Genomic DNA, 24,548 nt, shown 5'->3' with positions numbered 1-24,548 from the left:
ACATCAGAGAGGGTGGGAGAAGAGGGGGTGTGAATGTGAGAACAGGACAGGCATAAGCTTACTGCACACGCTGAAGCTCTGCAGTGAAACTCTGAAACCCCAAAGAAAGAACAAGACAAGATGGACATTCTCTTATGTTCATGAGGTAGCAGAATTATTACTGTTACTAGCAGGTCAGACTTGCCAAAGCAGTCTTTACACCCAGTGCAATGCTATCAAAAGTCTAATGCCATTCTTCACAGAAATAGAAAAACAATTGTAAACTTATGTGAAATACAAAAGACACCTGTAACCAGAATTTTGGCTACGTTGAGGGTTCCTTTTTCTTCCCCCCTTCTCCACCTCTCTTCTTTTCTTTCAACCACCCCACTCCCAACTACTTGTTGCTGATGGGGGATATTGAGTTCCTTGAAGCAAATTTGATCTTCATTATCAGGATATCTAATTATTATTATTATTATTTCTCCTCCTCCTTCTCCTCTTCTTCCTCTTCCTCCTCTCCTTCCTCCTCTTCCTCCTCTTCTTCCTCTTCTTCTTCTTCCTCCTCCTCCTCTTCCTCTTCTTTCTCTTTTTCCTCCTGCTTTCTTTTCTGTGCGTGGCTACTTAACAAATCACAATCCATAGCATCCAACTACCAACCAGCCAACAGCTCCCCAGCTCCTGTTGTAGTATAGTATTTATGTAGCCTCTGAAGATTCCCCAGAATTCCAAACATCACACACTCCCAAAAACTATCTGCAGCTGGCAAAGTCATGCCCCTGCTAGAATACAAGGCAAAACATAGTCATCAGCTGTGGACAATATGAAACAGCCCCATATCCCATACCTGGGATTAAAATGAAAACATTCTTATAATATTTCTGTGTTTTTTTTTTTTTCGGAGCTGGGGACCGAACCCAGGGCCTTGCGCTTGCTAGGCAAGTGCTCTACCGCTGAGCTAAATCCCCAACCCCAATTTCTGTGTTTTTAAGGAAACGAAAACTCTCACTAGACCCCAGTATACAAAGCCATCAGAGCGAAAACAGCAACCTATAACGTTAGGTAAGGTAACTGAGCTGCAATGATCAAATGAGATAGCACAAAAATTGATGGAGAAAATGTTCAGCAGCTTCAGCCACCAGTGAAATGGAAATTAAAACTAAATTTAGATTGCATTTTACTCCATTCAGAATATCATCAAGAAAACAACAAGTGTTGGTGAGGATGCTTAGCTAATATGGAAATTAGAATGGAGGTCTATCAGTAAAACTTAAAACTGTGTGATCCAGCTATAACATTTCTGGATATATACCTAAAACAGTCAAGTTAGCTTACACAGATACCTGCATGTACATGTTTACTGAGGTACTACACACCAGAGTTACAGTCATCCTGGGTGTCCATCAGCCCATGAAATGTGATGCATATGGTAGGTTATTCACAAGAGAAGACTGCTCAGACATGGGGTTAAAACAATGGAAAGTCCTTTTTAGTCAGCCAGCAGCTATAATAGGTGTTTGGGATCCCTGTGTGGCCCTGAACCTTTCTCACGGTGAGCCTTTAAACACAAAAACCGTGTTCTGGGCTGATATACTTCAGTTAACAAGGATAGTTAGCTAGAAACAGAACTATAGAAGCCAAGAAGTACATTTTGAGACTTTACCAGAAGGGGTTTTATTACTGTGAAGAGACACCATGACCGATGCAACTCAGAAAGGCAAACATTTCATTGGAGCTGGCTTACAGTTTCAAAGGTTTAGTCCATTATCAGTATGGTAGGAAGCATGGTAGCGTGCAGGCAAACACAGTGCTAGAAGAGCCGAGAATTTACCTCTTGATCTGAGGTTAGCCAGGAGGAGACTAGATTCCACAGTCTTTGAGCATAGGAAACCTCAAAACCCACTCTAACAGAGGCATACTTCTTCCAACGAGGCCATATGTATCCAATAAGGACACCTCCTAATAGTGCCACTCCCTATGGGCCAAGCATTCAAACACATGAGTCTGTGGGGGCCATAGCTATTCACACCAACATTTAGATGTGGATGGAACAGGCCTTTGTGTAAGTGTTGGCAGGTGGTGCTGTCTGCGTGCTGAGGTTACAGCCTGAGTGACACACTCCATCGTGGAGTCATTGTGCTGAGGTCTCACAGCCTACTAAAGTTGGGCCCCATTACAATACACAAACACAGTGCGTTTAGGTCTTTTGGTATTTAAGGTGTGCAGTACCAAGTGTTCAGAGCCCAAATGAAAGCAGTATAAAAATTGCATATAATGCAATAAGAGTAACTGTATTAATGATTATAGTGGCCCAATGTAAGTTTCCCTTGCATTTAGAAAATTCAGTGAAGTCTTTACACTAAATTAGTGAGATAGTAACATTGCAAAGCTGGTAAACAATAAAAATAGTCTAAGATACTAGTTATATTTTATATATTTTAAAGGATTAATCTTTAATTTTTACAACAATGTAATTGTTTTGTCATTCTAGCAAAAACTAAGTTCATTGGAGTAAATACATATTGATTTTTATTAGCTGGTTACAGGGGTGGTTTAATTGATCCTGTATATTATTGGAAACTTACCAATGTAACGACCTGCTCCTAAGTATCTAGGTGGGCCCAGTGGTAGTGGGGATTGTGCCTGGGTCAAGAGTAGTCTTTACCTGGTGAGTGGTTGTGCTGCCAAGAGTGTGGTTGAATGTTTGCATTATTGGGTATGCACGTGCGTACCAGGAGCTAGGAGCTGTATTGATTTGTTTCAGTGAAGGTGCTGTGTCTAGAAGAGCAGCTGCTCTGGGACAAAACACTTGGTTAACAGTAAAATCTGTATTTCCCAAGTTATCCAACTCTCTACAAAGTCAAATGTAACCTTAAGTGACAGTGTACATAGGCATCACCACCCTTTGTCTTTCAGCTGTGTGATTGTGGCACCTTTAAAGTTTTATTGTGATATTGGGAAGCTATGGGACCTGACACTTAGCTCCCTGTACCGCATTTTCTTACTTCTGGATCACAATCAGGCTGGAAATCTTACTTGTAGCCTAATGTCTATATGGTTGCCCGTTTTGGGACTGAGAAGGGCCATAGGGTGAGTCGGTAGGCCAACTGTGTGCTGTGAGCTAAACCTGGATATGTACTTGATGGTTTGAACATTGGTTTGACTGTTAAATCACAGTAGTGTTTGTGTCGGTTCATTGTTATCAAAGGCATAGTTCTAAGACAGCCCTCAAGCACAGAATTCCTGCTATAAGATTTTTTTTTCAGGAATAATCAAGGTTCCAAATTATTTTTTTATTTAGTAATGATGATTATTCCAGATTAGTCTAACCTTGTTAGGTGAGTCCTTAAAAGGGACTGAGCTAACCCTGGGGGGTGTGGTGGGGGGATAGAAAGTAAAGAAGGACTTGACTCAAGAGTTTCTCCATTGGTGACTTTGAAGATGTAGAGAGGTTAGAGAGGTCTCTAGGGGTTAAAAGCAACCCTCCAGTGACCTTCAACAGAGAAGTGGTGATCTCAGTCTTATGGCTACAAAGAACTAAATTCATCTACATCCCAGTGAGTATAAAAGAGGAACACAAACTCTAGATGGCCCTGAGCTACATGGAGCTATATCATGCTTGGTTCATTCAAGTAACTAAGTTTGTAGTGATTCGTTATATAGTAATACAAAACTAATACAAAAGCCAGTGCCTGTAATTCTAGAAATGTCTGGAAGTTTCCTTTTCCTCAAAGGCACAGTCATCCTAGAAGATGGCCACTAGGCCTTTTGAGGAAGGATTGGGAAAAGGTGTATCATGTTTTACATTGGGAATGGCAAGAGCAGTCAACTGCTGTGTTTCAGTCAGGGGTCTAATTGTGTGTGAATCAGCTCTGGGTCTGAAAACACGTGCTCAGTTGACTAAACCAGCTGTCACTAGACTGTGCAGAGAGCAAGCTATATTCTAATAGTTTGCCCATTGTTCCATTCCTAAGAAAAACCTTGTTCAATTAACCACAGCTAAAAATCTTGTGGCTGAATCTTTCTAGTTAGTGCTTCATCCAGTTGCCTTTTATGATAAGCATGGCCACTTTGATTTTGGTGGTTAAACGCTACCACCTCGCCCTTCTATTCCAGAGTCATTTTGTTGCCACTGAAATCAAAGAACCATGATGGGTTCATGACTGTGCCTATTCTGTGGTAGAAAGCAGACTCAGAGCTCTTCACCGACACAGGTGCTTTCCTCAGTGACTTACTTCCTACTGAAGGGATTTTTCTGGGCCTCCTGGGAGAGAATGTAGTTGGTTTTAGAGATGGAGAGAATGATCTCTGGGATCTGTTTATAGATCCCAGATCAATTGAACTTTAAGAATGGATTAAGTCAATTTGGAAAGAGCAGTGAAACCCGATTTTAGTTTTAGTATAGTTTAAAATCATCAGACAAACATGAAAAATAAATTATCAAGCATATGAAAATGAAAGTCAGGTGGTTAAGAACAGAGATGAATTTTGGAAGCATCCAATAGAAATAGCTTCTGAGAAACAATCATGCAAAGGAAGCAGCAGTACTAGAGAATACAGAAAGACTGAATACTACACTGTAGCATGTATAATAGTCTCGGGGCAAAGAAGGCTGGACTCTGAGAGGATGGGTCATAGAGAATTTCTTTTTATCATTATTGTCTACTCACCACTATTTGCCAAGTGCTAACTCTGCTCCATGGCATTTTTACAGTTCATTTAATCTTTACAAGTACTTTTTAGGAGAGTTGTTATATCTTTACTTCACCTGTGAAAGGCTTGCAAGAGTTGAAATAAACTGAACTAAAATTATAAGAGTGATAGCAAAGAGTTTAACATAAATCTGCCTAATTCCATACACTAAATTATGACCTTAGAATGTAATTTTAACAAGTAATTGACCTTCCTATCAACTGATACTGCATCTGTGAATCAACCAATACATTTAGGAAAACAATCAGGAGAGCAAAAGGCATAGCTCAGCGGTAGAGCATTTGAGTGGCATGTATGAGACCATGGGGTCCATCCTTAGCACAGCAGATTGTGTGGGGTGTGTGTATGTGTAGAGACCTACATAGCCCCCACCCTGATTTTGTTCCCTGGAAAAATTGAATCTATATTGAGCATGTACCTACAGTTTTTTAATGTCATTCTCTAAACAATACACTATAACAAGCATTTACATTGTATTAATATTGCAAGTTAGAACTTAAACATTTTTCCCACTCATGATACCTTTTTTTCGTTTTTTTTATTAGATATATTTCTTTACTTACATTTCAAATGTTATTCCCTTTCCCGGCTTCCTATTCATCCCCATCCCTTCCCCCTTCCCCATACGGTTATTCCCCCCATACTGCTCCCACCCCATATTCTCCTGCACTGGGGTCCAACCTTGGTAGAACCAAGGGCTTCCCCTTCCACTGGTGCCCCAACAAGGCTATTCTCTGCTACATATGCAGTTGGAGCCCTGGGTCAGTCCATGTATAGTTTTTCAGTAGTGGTTTAGTCCCTGGAAGCTCTGGTTGGTTGGCATTGTTGTTCTTATGGGGTTGCAAGCTCCTTCAACTCTTTCAATCCTTCCTCTAATTCCCACCTCCAAAGGGGGTCCTGTTCTCAGTTCAGTGGTTTGTCTGTATTGGACATGCTCTGGATATGTCTCTCAGAAGAGATCTATATCCGGTCCCTGTCAGCATATATTTTCTAGCTTCATCAATCTTATCTAGTTTTGGTGGCTGTATATATATGGGCCACATGTGGGGCAGGCTCTGAATGGCTGTTCCTTGAGTCAGTGCTCTAAACTTTGGTTCCATATCTCCTCCTATGGATATTTTTTTTCCCTTTTAAGAAGGAGTGGGAGCATCTCCACATTATGGACATCCTTCTTCTTGAGCTTCCTGTGCTCTGTGGATTACATCTTGGGTAGTTCCAGCTTTTGGGCTAATATCAACTTATCAGTGAGTGCATACCAAGTGTCTTTTTTCTGTGATTGGGTTACCTCACTCAGGATGATATTTTCTAGTTCATTCCATTTGCCTATGAATTTCATGAAGTCATTGCTTTTGATAGCTGAGTAGTATTCCATTGTGTAGATGTACCACATTTTCTGTATCCATTCCTCTGTTGAAGGGCATCTGGGTTCTTTCCAGCTTCTGGCTATTATAAATAAGGCTGCTATGAACATAGTGGAGCATGTGTCTTTGTTGTATGTTGGGGCATCTTTTTGGTATATGCCCCAAATTTTTACTCAACTTAAGATATGTAAAATAGGATGGCAGATAACACATTTACTGGTAATAAATAATAAATAGATTTTAAAACAATACTTTGATTCATTTTACCACTTGTTAAGGATGAATACTGATTTGTATACTAATGATAAGTGTGCTTACTTAACTGTTTCTAATTAATTGAATCTTGGCTCATTCTCTGATACTGTAGGAAATAGAGCAGCCTTAAAATTTTTCAGCACTTATCAACAGTTTATAATTGTCTTTAATGATAATTTATAGTGACTTTATAATTGTCAACAATGACAATGACTTGTTTCACATTAAATGTGTAATAAACAATGGTATAAGGGCTATCTTAGAAATTGTTAGAAATTTTTCTTAATCTCAAACCGAAATCAATTTAATGATATTTTAAAAATATGAATTCTTCCAGCCTAGTCTACATAAGGAACTCTAGGACAGCCAAGACTACATGGAGAAAGTCCCTGTTTCAAAAAAATAGCAAATGTCTGTCTATCTCTGTCTTAAAACAAAAAGAAAGAAAGAAAGAAGAAAGATAGAAAGAGAAAACAAAGACAAAAATAAAACAAAAAACCCAATAAGTCAAAAATACTAAAACAAAGCAAAACAAAAAAAGCACACAAGAAAACATGGAGTCTGTTTTGTGTTAGCATGGGGCCAGGGGTTGATACATTCTCTATTGGAAAAAACTGATTTCCCTTTTCCTAGTATCAATTGCAAATGGCTTCTGATTTGAGGGTAGGACTTTGTATCTATCTCTTCTTATTGTGTTGAACAACATAGTTTTTTTTATAATCAAAATTTAAAGATAAGAATTCTTGAAACTGTCTCCAGACATTTCAGACCATCAGTTATAACTCTTACGTTTAGATTGTTTAGATTGTTAGATTGTTGTTTCAGTTAAACACTTCAAGATATTTTCTGTAAATGCCTCTAAAGAAACTCTAAAAAACTTTTTATTGATTCTTTGTGAATTTCACATTATATACCCCAATCCCACTTGTCTCTCAGTCCCTCCATATGAACCCTCCACCCTTCCAACCCCCCCTTCTCCAGGAAGAAATCAAAAAATTACAAAACAAGCAAGAAATATCTCATATGGAAGCTGGGATATGTCACACAGTATGCCCTTTTGTCCACAGTTGCAAATGTTCATTCTAGTGAGTCATTGGTCTGGTTCGAGGCCTCTGGCTTCTGCTATACAATCTATCAATACTGGATCCTCGCTGGGACTCCTCAGGTGGCCTGTTGTTGCCCTGGGTCATGGAGAGCCTGCAGCTTTGGATCTACAGGACTGCCCCTTCACAGGCTCCAGCAGCTCATAGATGGAGTAGATGTTGGAGTGGACCAACCCAGAGCCCTGGATCTGGGCCTGCATGAAAGCTGAGCTGATCAGACCACCAGCTCTACTGCACCCATCCCACCAGGGCCACCTCTTCCTCTTTGCTTAGGTGAGGGACTGGCAAACTCTCCCACACCCATGCCATCAGGGCCACTTCTGCACGACACAGGCAGGGGCCAGGTCCAGCTCTCCCGTAGTCACGCCATTAGGGTAAGCTTAGCTTACTCAGCATTAGGACAGCAACATGGCTCCAGGCAGCAGCCCAGACTACTGGCATCTACATGGAACTTTGGTGATAAAATAGGCCATAGACATTGATACAGACCCCTGCTGTGGCAAGGCCATGGACCCAGACATGGCCCTCTGTGGCAACATGGGCCCAGACATCACCATGGTCTCAGTTAGTAGCACAGCCTCCTCCCATCAGGCTGTTCTTCACCACTGTTTCTGCCTCTCTTCATAGTGCACAACCTTTTCTCTTTCTCTCCCATCTCTCCATCACACACTTGCTCATTGGCCTCTGGCTAGCTTCTGTCCATCCAGGCTGCATTGTAGCCTCAAGTGCATATATTCCTAAAGGATCTTTTCTTTTTTACTTATTCACTTTACATCCTACTCACTGACTCCCTCCCAGTTACCCTCTCCCACAATTCTTCCCCCACCCCTCACCCCTTCTCCTGAGTGGGTGGGGGCCCCCAGGTATTCCCCCACCCTGACACTTCAGGTCTCTATGAGGCTAGGCACTTCTCCCACTAAAGCCAGACAAGGCAGCTCAGCTTGAAGAACATAGCCCACGTACAGGCAACAGCTTTTAAGACAGCTCCTACCCCGCACCCCCAGTTCCAGTTGTTCAGGACCCACATGAAGACCACATTGCACATCTGCTACATATATTCGGGGGAGACCTAGGTCCAGCCCACATATATTCTTTGGTTAGTGGTTCAGACTCTGAAAGCCCTAAAGGTCCAGGTTTGTTGGCTCTGTTGGTCTTCCTTTGGAGTTCCAGTACCCTCTTGGATCCAAAATCCTTCCTCCCATTCTTCCATAAGAGTCCCCAACCTCCATCCACTGTTAGGCTGTGGGTATCTGCATCTGTCTGAGTCAGCTGCTGGGTGGAGCCTGAATATACACTGTTTTGATACTTAAATGATACTTAGAGGGATGGTGGCAGGAAAATGCCCAAAGTCTCTCCTGTACTGACTCGGCTGTGTTCAAGGAGCAGGGAGCCTGTGTACATTCACAGAAACGACACTGTGCTTCCTAATACAAGTAGTCTTGGTTCGTGGCTGAGCAGATGTGTGTACTCACGATCAAGGCTCAGATGAAGCTGTGTACTGCACCCTGGATGAGCACTGTCAGCTCACTACTGGTTGTTGTCTTGTTTGACTTTGAGTTAAATTTTGGTCATTACGTGTTCAGAAAGCTTTGCTGTTGCCAGATGTTTTGAAAACCTCATATTCAACTCCATAATACCACCTGGTTATGACCCAGAGTTTAAAAGGCTGTATAAATCTAAGTAACCGAAAGGTAATTTGAAGTATTTCTGCATTTGTGTAGGTCACCTGCAAGTATTAATCCATCTGTTAGAAACACTTGCAGATTTGGGGTCATAGAACCTGTCTGTGTTATCCTGAGGTACACTGTATATGTCTAACAAAAACACATTTATCCAGAAATAGTCTCGTTTTTAACACCCAGTGCATTAGTTTTAGTATGGTTTTAAAGAACTTGTAGAGAAGTTATGAGGGACAATGGGAGACACAGCAGGCACAGCCTCAAGTTCTAGTTCTAGTCCTGTTTATGTGTGAAGTTGTACAAGCAGAAAGTTTTTCTTAAACGTGTTTTTTTAAAGCTGCATTTATTTAGTGCGTGCACATGTACCTCAGTGTGTTTGTGGAGGGCAGAGGATAAGCTGGAGGAGCCTTGGGTATTGACTTGGCAGGCTTGGCAGCAAGTGCCTCTAGCCCTTTGCTAGACCCTCAGAAATGTGTCTTACATAGCTCTTTTAAAATAAGATACATAACACAAAAAAATCAGTTTTGTTTGTTTGTTATTTAAGTGCTGGGGATAAATCCCAGGGCCTCATGCACACAGGCAAGCACTTTACTAACTGGGCTATATCCTTAGAACCAGCATTTACTCTCTGAGAGTGTGTAATTTCAAGTATAGTCACAATGTTGTAAATCACCCTATCTAATTCCAGAGTATTCTTGTTATCCTTTAAAGACATACTACCCTTTATTCCTGCTAGCCGTCACTCTGCAGTTCTCCTTCCCTACTGCTAATGTACCTTCTGTCTCTGTGCTTTCCCCCATTCTGGACAATTCCTGTAGGTAGAGTCTGATCCTTACTTTTCTGTATGGCTGTGATCTGTTCTGTGTATATGTTTGCGTATACAGCACACTACCTTTGTTTACCCATTTATCAACTGATGGACATTTGACTGATAGGAGGACATGTTTATTTATGTATCAAGGTTTGTATGTTTAGTTCTGTTAGATATATAGCTAGGATCATGTAGCTGATCACATGATAAATTCCATGTTTAACTTTTTGAGAACTCCAAACTGTTTTCCAAATTCATTGTAATGTTTTTACTCTTAGTGACTCAACTTTGTCTTATCTATGAAAAGAAAGGATTCAGTAACAGTTTTGCAGGGAGGAAAGTTTGAGGTAGAATGCACAGGTTCTAGGCCAAAATGCTTTCTCTTATTGTATTCTACATATCTTGTATAATGTTTTCCCTAGAAATTCGAGGGAAGCAAAATTAGTATAATCAAGAAAAATTTAGAATTCAATAAAATAAAAATGATTCAAAATTGAGCATGCTTATCACTTTTAGATTAGTAGCTGAATACATTTTATTTTATTTTTAGATTTTCAAAAAGTTTTATCTGTATGGGTGTTTTGTTTGCATATGTATCTTTAACGTGTTTGGATAATGCTCTTTCCTTACAGAGAAGCTGGCAGAAGCTCAGCGCAGGTTTGCTACACTTCAGAATGAGCTTCAGTCATCACTGGATGCGCAGAAAGAAAGCACTGGTGTCACAACATTGCGGCAGCGCAGGAAGCCAGTGTTCCACCTGTCCCATGAAGAGCGTGTCCAACATAGGAATATTAAAGACCTTAAGCTGGCCTTCAGCGAGTTCTACCTCAGTCTCATCCTGCTGCAGAACTATCAGGTGCTTAGTCTTCCCCACAGAATGGCTTTGTGAAATAAGACTCCAGGAAGGAGAATTACCTTGGTGTATACCAAATCCCCTAAAGACTGAAATCATCTTTATTCTTGAGGTTCTTGGAATTTAGATATTTTTGTGGAAAAAAAAACAACCCAAAAACCAACAACCATGTACTAGAATTAAAACTATTAACAAGACTTGTTTTTTAAGCTGTGTGTGTGTGTGTGTGTGTGTGTGTGTGTGTGTGTGTGTGTGTGTGTGTGTGTGTGTGTGTATTTTATAGGGATAGCTCAGCAGATAGAGCCCTTGCTGCTCAAGTCTGAGCACTGGAGTTCAGGTTCCCTGAGCCCATATAAAAGCCAGGCAAGCATGGCAGCCCCCTGTAATTCCGGCCTATAGGAAGCAGACAAGAATTTCTCAAAGAGTATGGTTAGCCAGACTAGCAGAAGCAGAGAGCTCTTGACTCAGCAAGACAGCCAGCCTCAGTAATATAAAGTGGATAGCAAGTAAGGAAGATACTCAAATCAACTGTGAGCCCATACACACTTGGTTAAAAAAATAACGTGTGCAGTTCTTAGGGGTATCTTTTGACTGAAAGACTGGCAGTTTGCTTCATATTTAAACTCTTCAATGAATAAAAATAAATGTCTGTCACAGTGTTGGTTATGTTAATCTTCCTATTCCTAACCAATAGCTAAAGTTCAGAAAAGCAGTGGCTCTTTTTATAACAGGCATTAATAAAACAAAAGAAAGGCAAGTTTCTAAATACAAAGTACTTGAAATCCATTCTATAATGATCTAAGTTGTGAATATGGGTACCTTTCCCATCAATTTCATAGTTTCTTTCTTCTTTTAAAGATTTATTTATTTATTTTGTATATGAGCACACTATAGCTGTCCTCAGAACACTAGAAGAGAACATCAGATCTCATTACAGATGGTTGTGAGTCACCATGTAGTTGCTGGGATTTGAACACAGGACCTCTGGAAGAGCAGTCAGTGCCATCTCCCCAGCCCCATAGTTTCTTTGATGATTCAATGTTTTAACGTTCAAAGAAGAACCCACTTGAGAAATAATTCAGCAGAAAAGTAATAATGTGGAAGAAATAAATGATAAATTCCCTTGTTTTCATTAGATTCCCCAGTCTGATCTGAAACCTGAATTCCTCCTGCCTTGGCCTTCCGAGTGCCTGGTTAATTAGCCACACACCTAGGCCCCTTTTTTGACATTTTTTTCTATAGCTTTGTAATTTAATTTTTAAAATTCATATCAATAGCTAAATATTAAAGAAACAAAATGCTTTCCCATAGGTTTTTAATTTAGTCTTAACTTAGTGCTCAACTGTTCAGAATACTTGTTGCTCTTCTAGGGAACCTGAATTCATTTCCCAGAAGCTTCACAAGTCTCTGTTAACTGCTGTATGAAAATAATTCTATTTACAAGACTTAAAATTCATTTATATATATGTTGGCGTGCCTGGTGGTCTGTATGTGCATTGCATGCATGCAGTATCCATATAGACCAGAGAGCGCATCAGGTGCTCAGCACTGGAGTTACAGGCAGCTGTGCCTCCCTGATGTAGGTCCTGGAAATTGAATCCAGACCTCGGCAAGAACACCACATATACTTAACCACTGAGCAATCTCTTTAGCCCCAAGAATTGTTCTGTTTTAAAATGAGAAAGAAAGGAAAAATTTAAAGCCATATCTAGGGTTGGGTAAAGTGTTTTTTATGAAAACATAAAGAACTGACTTAAGATTCCTAAGACAAAAGTAAAAAGGCCAAGTTTGGCCACACTGGCCTGTAATCCCAGGTCTGGGGAGGAAGACAAGAGGATCCTTCGGGAGTATTGGCTCGCCAGTCTGGCCATATCGGTGAGCTCCAGGTTCAGTGAAGGAAAGATGGAGAAATCTACGCACATGCATGAGCACATACTGTGCTGCCTGCAACCACAAGCACACACACACACCAGTTTCATCATGTATGTGGTACAAGGAATAGATTCTAACAAATGCACAAGAAACAGCAGACAGAGACGACCTCACGTAGATCTAATCAGGACCTGCAAATTCATGCTCTCCTGCCATTTCAGATAACGAGCACAAGTGAGCACAAGTGACTAGAATGTGGGAAAACGCCGTCTTTGATTCTATAGAAGGTGAAGGAAGGTGGGACTTCCACCACCGTCACTGCCCTGTGCTGTGGTCCTTTCTCCTCCTCACTTTCGTCCCGAAGCTGAGATGAATGGAGAGAAAGCAAAAGTCAAGAGACCTGGATACCTATCTGCTGTTCTCACGGTGTTCATGCCTGTAGGAGGGAACACGCTCTTCTTTACCATTTGAAAAAAGAAAAGAAAGAAAGAAATAAGAAATAAGAAATGACCCTCTCTCTCTCTCTCTCTCTCACACACACACACACACACACACACACACACACACACACACACACACACACACAAAGAATTAAAAGAAATGGATTCAGTGAATGATGAACACAAGACATTTTCTGAAAGGACTCTTTTGGCTAAAGCAGTAAAACAACCCATTTTGAAATGGTTATATGTGGAAAAGTTGGAAATAAAAATGTTTGGAGCTTAGGATTTTCAATAATTTACTTGGACGAAAAATAATGTTCCTCATGGGCTTCTGCCTTGTATTCTGTGACCAGAGAGCCTTACCGCTGTGGGCAGTGCGGGATGCTCCTAGGAATGTGCTGGTGCTCCCGGGCTCGGGCTCTCAGAATGCGCTCCGTCAGCTCAGTCAGTGTCTACAGCTGCACGTTTTTTTTTTTTTTCTTTTTTTTTCTTCTTCTTTTTTTTCGAGCTGGGGACCGAACCCAGGCTTTCAGCTTGCTAGGCAAGTGCTCTACCACTGAGCTAAATCCCCAACCCCGCTGCACCGTTTTAATCTTCTTTATTGATGTCACAAGTGACAGTTGTAATTCTTTTTTCTTCCTGTAGAATCTGAATTTTACAGGGTTTCGAAAAATCCTTAAAAAGCATGACAAGATCCTGGAAACATCTCGTGGAGCAGATTGGCGAGTGGCTCATGTGGAGGTGGCCCCATTTTATATATGCAAGAAAATCAACCAGCTCATTTCTGAGACAGAGGTACAGCACCCACTTGCTTGCCATATGTGTTCAGTCTTGTTTGTGTGTATTTTAAAGAAGTAATTCGCCATTTTGTTCTGCAGGCTTTTGTAAACTGCTGGCTTAGAGTACATATATTCTTATTTAAGGTCTTTTTATTTGCTTATCAGTACACTTATTAAGAGGCTAGCAAGACATTACACACATGCGTATGTATGCATATCCCTTTCATTTAGAATAACTTACACAGAACTTGATCATTTCTCTTTCAGGCTGTGGTCACCAATGAACTTGAAGATGGCGACAGACAAAAGGCTATGAAGCGATTACGGGTCCCTCCATTGGGAGCTGCTCAGGTTAGAACTTGCTTCCAGTGCTTGTTTCCTTTTGCATGTTTAATAACACAATATTGTTGTCTGGTGTCGTTACCTTAAAGGGCTTTGTAAGGAGTTGCTACTATTCTCATTCAGAAAAAAATTAGGTTCTAGGACCCAGGCATAGTGACACATGTTTTAATCCAGTGTTTAGGAGGCTAAGCCAGGATAAGAAAAGCGGGGGGTTGGGAGGGAGGAAAGAAGGAAAAAGTCGATGTGAGCCTTCATATCATAATGAGCTGCAGAGCCTTGCCCCTTTCTCTTAGTGCTGCCCTAGCTCCCTCCCCTGCATGTTCTTATACAGACCTGCTTCTTAGTATTATCTGCTGAGATGAAGCTCTTTGTTGTTGTTCATGATATGGGAGATTTAGATGTACTGGGTTACAATATAGCATTTCCAAAACAATAGTTATCTCCTATAAAAGAGGACGGGGGATGCTATTAAATGCTATTTATATAGCATTGAAGTCATATCTCTGTCTCATAAAACTTGTTTCAATAAATAATTTTTATCAGAGTATTTTATGTGATAACAATGTATTGAAATTAATAATGAAGAGTTTATATATAATAACCAACATGTATTAAAATTAGAATTAATATTATATTTAACAGGAAAACACTGAGATTTCCCTTACAAGACCAGAAGCAAATTGTATATTCAGTCTTAGGCCTGTCATTAAACCCTTTTCCGGTTATTATAGCCAATGTGATAAGGTCAGAAAAGGACATAAAAGGCATTCAGGTTAGAAAGAAAGAAGTAAAACTGCTGGAGGTTTTGTTGTTTTGCTGTTTTGTTTGTTTGTCATCAGTGACTTGATGATCCATATAGCTACCACAGCTAATCGGGTTAGTGAGCTTCAGAATATAGTGCCAGTTTACAAAGAATCAAGTGTGACTGCACATCAAGTACAATTGACAGTAACAAACTTACCCAATAATGCCACCGAAATAGATGCAAAAGACCTTTACGTAGGAAATTACAGAACATTGCTGAAATAAACTACAGGCCGTTTAAATGAAAGACATGTTGAGTTATGGCATATTGGGTAAGCTCAATTAAGCCATTTCTTAATTTTAGATGTATAGAGTAATCCATCTAAAAAACTGTCAGTAGGGGTGGAGTGTGTGTGTGTGTGTGTGTGTGTGTGTGTGTGTGTGTGTGTGTGTGTGTGTGTGTGTTTAAAACACTAGTTTTAAAATTCATGGAAATGCAAAAGACCTAGAGTTAGCCAGTATATCTTTGGAGCAAATTAAAAGATTGAAATATTAGCACTACCTGGTATAAAAATCTATTAAGGCTGGAGTAATCAAGGTAGGGCCATGATAGACAGTACTTCATTGGGATGGGATAGAATCTAAACAGAGATGAACATATGTATACATCTAACTTTCAGTACAGATATAAAGCCGGCCAGCAGAGGAAGAGTGATGTGTTCCACAAATAGCCAGGCAGTTGGATCTCTATGCAAACGAGACATGAGCCTTTATTTGTGTTTTATACCGCATATCCCTAGACATCACATGGACCTAAAGTAAACCTAAAACTAAAAAGGTTTAGAAGAAAATATAGGAGACAAGCCATGGCAATCTCGGGAGACTCAAAGGCTTCTTAGAAAGGACATCAAAAGCACCTCATCTAAGTCATCAACAGATCCTCAAAAGACTCTGTTAAGGAGAATGAAGTGTATTAAACTAGGAGAAAATATTTATTAAAATATGTTTGGTAGACAATATATTTTACTGAGGACATATGGAGAACACCAATACTTAGTAATGAGAAAATAACCTGAACTTCGTCAGTGCTGTGCAGGTGGAAAATGAGAGCAAGGCCAGGTCCTCAAGGTCAGCGGTCCTGACCATCGAGACGTGCAGACTAAACCACAAGAGAAGCTCACACCCATGCTTAGAGGTGTGAATCCCATCTCCTCTGCTGCTGATGGAATAAAATGATATTACCGTTAGCATTTAGTTGAGGAGTTTCCTAAGCAGTTAAGTGTATATACCATATGACTGGCTGTTGTATTTCCTAGGTATTTATCCAAGACAAACGCAAGTGTATATCCTCAAAAAGACGTCTATATAAGTTTTCATAGCACCTTTATTCATAATGGCCAAAGCTGTAAACAACTCATGCCCATCCGTGGTAAATGGATAAACAATTGTGCTGTATCTGAACAATTCATTTCTACCCAACCTGAAAATAATTTGTTGATACATTCCACAACATATGTGAATCAAGAGAGAGAAAGAAGGCAAATTTCTAAAAAGTATATACTATATGTGACTCTATTTACTTAATACTCTAGAAAATGTAAACCAGTGAACACCAAAGAAAAAAGCAAATCAGGCTGGAGAGATAGTTCAGTGGTTAAGAGCACTGGCTGCTCTTCCAGAGGACCCAAGTTCAATTCCCAACACCCACATAGCAGTTCACAACTGTCTGTAATTCCAGCTCCAGGGGATCAGAAACACTCACACAGATATATGTGCAGGGAAAATACTAATGGACATAAAATAAAAATAAGTAAATCTTTTAAAAGAAAAAAGAAAGAAATCACTGGTTCCCAATTAAGCTGCTATGGTGGAGATTAGGTTTTGGATAGAAAGGAAAGAAAACAAAAAGGGGCATAAAGAAGTTTGTAGGGTAGTGAATGTGTTAGTGATTTGGTTTTGTTCACTTCCCTTTACTACTTCCTATATAGCCGAGGCTGGCCTTGAACACCTGATGCCCTTGCCCTTACCTCTGGAATGCCCCACCTACAGACATGTATCACCATGCCTTGCTCAAATACTGCCTTTGATCGTCTTCATTGTGGTTATGACTTCATCAATATCCATATGTATGAAATCTTGTAAAAATCTTATCATTTTATACTTTAAATCTAGTGTGTGTGCAATTCCTTGTATGCCAGTGAATTCAGTAAAACAGTATTTTAACAAAACCATAGACACATCACAGTCAAACCGATTAAAAGAGAGAGAAAAGCTATAAAAGCTCCAGAAGAACAAACATAGAACTTGTGCTTTAAATGTATATAGTTTATTACATCATTTATATGGGAATAAAACCTTAAGAGGAGAAAATTAATTTTAAAAATTCAAGTGTTTAAGAATGTGTTTAGAGGAGCCGTGAGGAAAACATGAAGTGGTTTTCCAGTGAGGAGGGAAGGTGCGCAGTAAGAGCGGGAGGGACCTCAAAGAGGGTGGTGTCTGAAGACAGGGCATGCACTGCCTGTGTTCACTGTACCAGCCGTGTCTAGCACTCTCAGTGGTGATAGGCATCCTTCTGTCCAGAGAATGTAGAGTGCAATTGTTGAAACTAAAGTAGCTTTAAGAAAAGATAAGTTACTGTCTTCCTTCTAGATACTTTCATTCTGAAACTGACAATACAGCTAGCTCTTGTGACAAGTAATTAGAGTTCGATGTGTGTGTGTGTGTGTGTGTGTGTGTGTGTGTGTGTCTGTGTGTGTGTGTGTCTGTGTGTGTGTGTGTGTCTGTGTGTCTGTGTGTGTGTGTGTGTGTCGTGTATGTGTCTGTGCGTGTGTATTTGTGTCTGCGTGTGTATGTGTGTCTGTGCATGTGTGTGTGTCTGTGTGTGTTTGTGTGTGTGTGTCTGTGCATGTGTGTGTGTGTGTGTGTGTGTGTGTCTGTGTGTGTGTGTGTGTATGTGTGTGTCTGTGTGTGTGTGTGTGTGTCTGTGTGTGTGTGTGTCTGTGTGTGTGTGTGTGTGTGTGTGTGTGTGTGTGTGTGTGTGTGTGTGTGTGTGTGTGTCTGTGTGTGTGTGTGTCTGTGTGTGTGTTTGTGTGTTTGTGTCTGTGAGTGTGTGTGTGTCTGTGTCTGTGTGTACCTATGTGTGTATTTTGAAGGTCTAATTAAGTTTACTCTCTTATCCTTAACACTAAAAAATTCATGTTTATCTCTCTGTCCTCCATCTCTTAAAAGAATTTTCTGTTTGCTTTAGAAAAAAGGTAATTTTAAGGTCAGTTATAGATTTAAAATCAAATTATGACAAAAAAGAATATAATTGTTCCTTGCACTGGAGGTTTTTATGTGCCCATCTCTTAAGAACTCTAGCACAGTTTAAAAGTTGCCATTTGACGGGCTGGAGAGATGACTTCAAGGTCAGGCATGCTTGCTGCTCTTGCAAGGGACCCTATTTTGGCTTCCAGAACCTACATAGGAAAGGTAAAACCACCTTAACTCCAGTCTCTCTAGCCTCTGTGAGTACCTGAACATCCGTGGTGTACATAAACTCAGACAGACACATATACATGTAAATAAAACAATAAATAAGTAAGTCTTTACATTTTTTATTTAAGTTTTCTCAGTACAGTTTGTGTTCTTGTCTTTTCATTATTCATAGTACAAAAGAGTAAACTCAAATTGAGTAATTCTGACCTTCAAAATGTAGAAATAAATGCATTTTATTTTTATAAAATTTAAATGCATTCTAAATCATTTAGAGAAAACCTACTTCATTGTATTAATCTGAAGCCTAAGATTACCATCTTATTTCATGACTCCTGTTTCTCTCTCCCCATCTCTCTGTCTCTTTTCCTTCTTCCCTCCCTCCCATTTCTCTCTCTCTCTCTCTCTCTCTCTCTCTCTCTCTCTCTCTCTCTCTCTCTCTCTCGCTCCTGTGTGTGGGTGCGTGTGTGCGTGTGCATGTGTTTTGACCAGAGGTGGAGACTGGGTGTGTTCCTTAGTCCTTTTCCAGCTTGGTTTGGAGAGAGTCTCCTAGTGAACCCAGAGCCCACTGTTTTGTCTAGGTCCACTGTTCAGGGAGGTCCAGAGATCTGTCTGCATTTGTCTACATGGCACAAGTATGCACTGTGCCCAGCCTTTTATGTGGGATCTGCCTGACTTTTTGTATGGGTATTGGGTATCCAACTCATGTCCTCATGCCGACACAGCAAGTGCTTAACTAGATGGACATCTCCCCATGACTCAGATCTCTGTAAAAGAACTCAATAGTACCCCTGTTGTAGTTGGCATAGAATGGTGGTGTGGAAGTGATCTTCTGCTTCAGAGTTATAAAGGCTAGGCTAATACAATATACTGTCTTTATACAACTTCGAGGTTTATGCTACTAAGTTACTCTCCTGTGGCACACATTGCATGTGCTTGCTCTCTTGTCATTTACTCAGATTTCTGTTTTCTGTTCACAGCCTGCACCAGCATGGACTACTTTTAGAGTCGGCCTGTTTTTTGGAATATTCATTGTGCTGAATATTACTCTTGTGTTTGCAGGTAATTCTTAACCTTTTCATTCATTTGTTCTTATTATATTTATGCCACATTCTGCCCTTCTGTCAAGAGTCAAGTATGGCTACCTAAACTACTGTAAGAAGTTTTGTGGGGTGGTTTTAGACATTTGTTTGTTTTTCCTTTGCGATATAATTTTGTAGACCATCGACTTCTTATTTCCTATCATTTTCTAGTCTTTTTTAACCTCAAGAGATTTAGAGTTCAGCTATTAAGAACTTAACCCGGGGCCAGGAAGGTGACTCACTGGTTAAAGATGCTTGCTGCCAAGCCTGACTTCCATGAGTTTTGACCCCTACATGTTAGAAGAAGAAAGCTGACTCCCACAAATTATCCTCTGACATGTTTGTATATGACATGATATATGCACACACACACACAAACACATACCATGTAAAAAGTGTAATTATGTTTTCTTGGTCATAAATGGAAATAAATATGTTACAGAGTTCATACACTAACCCTTATTTATTCTGCTTATTAGAGACCCTCACGTCCCCCAGAATCTGCTAATAACTGCCCTGCATGTGGTCTCTAGAGGCTTAGCCTAGCATATATGACATCTTGTGTTCAGTCTCCAGCACTGCACAAATCCAGGTGTAGTAGCACAAATCTATAATCCCAGCATTTAGGAAGGGGAGGCACAAAGATCAGGAGTTCAAGAATTTCCTCAACTACATAGTGTGTGAGTGTGTTTGAGGCCACCCTGGGATAAATGAGGTCCTATCTCAAAAAATAAAACAGCCCATACCCAAAGAAGTTACAAACGGATTCTTCTGTAAGAGCAGCTAGTCCCAGCTTAAGAACTAGCACAGTGCCTAGCCGCAGGCAGCCTTAGACGCCTCCTAAGAGTGTGAGCGGCCTTTTGTAGCATTTTGAGTTATCACACCTGGAAACCCTTCAAATGCCCCACCTGCTTTTCTAACTAAATTTCTTCAGTCTTTCTTTGCCAGTTTCTTTCCCAAGTCATAGTGTTCTTTGCGGCATTGAAATGTTGGATAATTCCAATATATTCAGTTCTCATATTTCTACTTTCTATGTTAATTTTCTATCTAGGCAAATTATTAAAGCTTATGGCTACAAATGCTATCTATCTATATGCTAATGACTTGCAAGTATATATTCTCTCTCCTCTGAGAAAGATCTAATTGGCTGTTTGACTATCTAACAGGCATTAAGTAAGACAAAGGGACCCTTGATTTTTTTTTTTTTTTTAAGTCACCAAGATAAAGCCCAAACTTTTAAGTCCCTCCTTACCCCTGTGTTAGCTGAAATCATCAAGTTAAAGAAGCAGAAAGGCTTATTTTGGCTCTTGGTTGTAAAGATTTTAGTCCTTGATCACATGAACACTTCGGGCCTGTAGCAAGGCACATCACTGTGATCACAGTGTTAGAGAGTCAGCTGCTCACTGTTACTACTAGTAACTCTACTAGCTGGGACAGCACACATGACACATGACCTTTGGCCAACACTTAGATTCCATCACTTACACATACAAGAAATCTTGTTACTGTGTCTTCATATTGTTTGAATTTTATCACTTTCACTCCATCCATTAGTACTGTCTTTGTCTCAAGAGTCGTTTCTGTTTACAACAGTGTGCATCCACCGTGAGCTTCTTCTAACCACAAGTCTGTGAAAGGTGGTTTTCTTCTGTTCTCCTTTCTTCAGCCCCTCCCCCACCATAGTAAACAGGATGTTAAGGATGTTGCACCTTAGTTGTTGGTTACTTCCTATCCTGTCTTTCTCCCATGTTCACTCAGTTGTATTCACTAGTCTTTGAACACATCTGTTGCTTAGGGAGCTCTTTCCCAGGGTGTCTCTTTGCCTTATTCTTTCCCTTCATTTAGATCTCTGTTTAATGCTGTCTTTTCAGTGAGGCCTTCTGTGACCACACTATACTGAAATGGTCTCCTCTCATTTTTCTATCCCTTTGACCCACATTAGCTTTCTTCAGATGCTTGTGACATGACAGTGCATACTCCTGCCTCTACTTGCTACCAATGTGTAAGCAATAGTTGGACTTGGTCCCAAACACCGCTATGCCTGGGCTGTTGTCTCTAAGCACTAGAATACTACATGGAGCATAATAGGAGTTTAACAATATTTGAGGAAGTCTGAATGGATCGAAGAGAAACCAGTTGAAATTAAGTGATGTACAGAACTTTATTATTTCTTGGATGCGTTCTCCTCAGCATTGCCTGTTTTATATCATAAAGTTATAACCCTAGTTGCAAGGGCTTTTACATGAACTTTCCTATTGACTGTATGTTTTCATTGTATTATTAGAGTTCTCTAGCTAGAAAGACAGCTCAGCCATTACAACCAAAACGTCAAGGTTCTCTTCCCACTAGTTGCTAAAAAGTATTATGCACCCATAGCGTACAATTTAATATTGCTGAAATTTATGATAATTTTGTAACCTATTTCTGTGGATATAGGGTAATTATAGTTTACGTGTTTAGAATACATGAAACATCTACAGTACACACGACCACCTAGATTATCTAAGCTGCCGTGGGAAGAGCATAACTCTGCCTGAGTTTCAGTTCCAGCCCCACCATTGGTGGGTTGTTGTTATGGTCGTATGGACAACTGGTCTTTTCTAAAACAGTTTCCTCATTTATTCAATGAACTCAGTACTTTAAGTTTATAGGATTACTTGAGAATTTATCTTTATTTGTTCATCTATAAGTAACTTAAAACCTGATGTGTTTTGTGTTTTGCATAAATGTAAATGTGAGCAGTCACGTGCCCCTGCACAGGCAGAGGATCAGAGGACCACGGCAGGCATTATTCCATCTTGTTTTGAGGCAGGGTTTCTCTATTGTTTACCTCTGCAGTGCCAGACAAGCTGGCCTACTAGCGCCTAAGATTCTCCTATCTCCCCTGCCATCCAGTGCTGGAGCACAGGGATTATAGATTCGTGTTATAAAATCTTGCTTTTTATGTGGATTCCTTGCATTCAAACTCAGATCCTCACACTTGCACCGTAAGCTCTTTGCTTACTGTGCCATCTCCCCAGTTAACCCACAAGTCACCTTTATGTGTCTAGTAACTGCCCTTGATCCCCATGAGTCTTCAGACAAAAAAAAGTGTGTGGGGGTGCAGAGGAAGGAGGGAGTTGTGTAGCTCAGTAGCAGAATGCTTGCCTGTCTCAAACGGACACGAGTTCAGTCCCCAGTACTGAAACCAGTAGAAGTCAATCCTTAAGAGCTTAAGTAAGTCAGGGAAGAAGCAGATGTCTTTCTTTTCATGTGAATTAAAGGGAAAGGGGGGTTTTGTTTGTTTTTTATTTTTTAACTTAGGACAAGCTGAGTTTTTAGTAAACATAGACTGTATTACTGTGAGTTTGTTTTTAATGCATGCAATTTATATATCTAGCATTGTGCATTGCACTCTAACCTCAGAACCCTTTTTTGTTTGATTTCTGTGTGTGTTGGTGAGGGGGAGGGTAAACAGATAAGGCCAGCTGTCTGTCTTTATTTATCTCCCCTCGGGTACTGAGAAGATAGCAGTGCTGAGAGTCAGAGGGAGACGCAGAAGCAGTAATGCATGTACAAGCACGATTCTTTTCTTTGAGCATTCACATAAAAATTATGTGCATAATTGCTGTGGTCTCTCAAGGGGACATGGCCTAGTGTTCAATAATTTGCCAGAAAAAATCTCATATCCCAGAGTTTTAGTTTCACGAAAATAAAATTTTTTCTATATAGATTTTTGGTTTTTAGTTTTTCTTCTATTAACCTTTGCTCAATTTGAAATAATCAAAGTATGCCAGATTCCACTTACTACTTAACATTTGCAGTAGATATAAGGGTATAAAATAAGCACTTGTAAATTAATGGTAGGACTATTGATTGTTGAAATCCTTTTTGAGAATAATTGGTAGTATATGTAAAATGTTACAATCATTTTAATTAATTTATTTTTTATAAATGTAGCTTACAATCTAAGAGGCTACAATACAAAGAAATAATTTTGTGCCATGTTGCCTACAACAGTAGCATCTTAGAAGCCTCTCACATGGGGTTGGGGATTTAGCTCAGTGATAGAGCGATTGCCTAGCAAGCTCAAGGCCCTGGGTTCGGTCCCCAGCTCCAGAAAAAAGAAAAGAAAAAAAAAGAAGCCTCTCACATAGCCATTGATTGTGGAGTGTGTACAGGAGTTGTATTGCCCTGTATAGTGGCACATCTCGGGGGTAATGCTGGAAGTGAAAGGTAGGCACTTCAGAGAGCTGCTAGGCACTATTTACCAAAAGGGAGGTAACCTATGTTTGTGTGCAGTAACCTATGATCTGTCTCTAGGAATAGATGAGCGCATAGATCTACAAGTAAGCACTTGAGAACATTAGTAACTGTACTATGTTAATGTCCCCAAAGCTCAGGCACTGTTTTGTGATGAGTTTCAACAGTGATTCAGGACCCAGAACGGCAAAAGAAAACATATCCAGCAACTTGACTCAGTGCAGCGAAGACTATGATGAAAAGGTTTAGAATAGACTCCTGTTTGGGGCGTTGCTTTCTGTTGTGAGTTAACAGACATGTGGTGATTTGTGTATAACTTACATACAAGTCCAGAAGGCTCTGGAACCAGATTACTGAGATTAAATTTCTGTGTCCTTAGACGGGGCACTTGGTTTAACTCTATTTCTTCATTTTTCTCCTGTAAAAAAAAATGTATGTTTTTACTGTGAAAATTAATAAAATTATACACAGCAAGCAACACATAGCATCACTTAGCCCAGGAGCTGCTAATGAATGTTAGTATCCTCTCACTAAGAGTTTAAACTACGTGAGAGTTTAGAATGGAACTGTATGCAGCTTTTATTATATGGATCCATTATTCACAGAGGTGGCATTCTTATTCTTAAATAGCAATTATATTAACTCAGCTTATTCCATAATTACTTGAAGTTTTTTGGGGGGCCCTCTCACATCAGCCATCAGTCAAGACAGTCTCCCAGAGACATAGTCGCAAGCACATTCTCAATATGGGTACCTCTTCCCTGGTCACTCTAGGTTATGTCAAGTTGACTAGACAGAATTAGAAATTTTGGAATG

At 40.0% G+C, this 24,548-nt stretch overlaps 1 protein-coding gene across 1 annotated transcript in view; it reads left to right on the top strand.

The window, feature by feature from the left end:
* The window catches only part of Xpr1 (xenotropic and polytropic retrovirus receptor 1), a 140,956-nt gene that overhangs the window by 77,717 nt on the left and 38,691 nt on the right, over positions 1-24,548 (top strand). The window contains exons 4-7 of the mRNA XM_032915299.1: positions 10,534-10,757; positions 13,715-13,864; positions 14,116-14,199; positions 19,389-19,470. Coding sequence (XP_032771190.1) covers positions 10,534-10,757; positions 13,715-13,864; positions 14,116-14,199; positions 19,389-19,470 — 540 coding nt within the window. The remainder of the gene's footprint in view (positions 1-10,533; positions 10,758-13,714; positions 13,865-14,115; positions 14,200-19,388; positions 19,471-24,548) is intronic.

This window comes from Rattus rattus, chromosome 10 (genome assembly GCF_011064425.1).
Source record: "Rattus rattus isolate New Zealand chromosome 10, Rrattus_CSIRO_v1, whole genome shotgun sequence".
NCBI lineage: Eukaryota > Metazoa > Chordata > Mammalia > Rodentia > Muridae > Rattus > Rattus rattus.
This window is presented reverse-complemented; position numbering and strand designations above follow the sequence as displayed.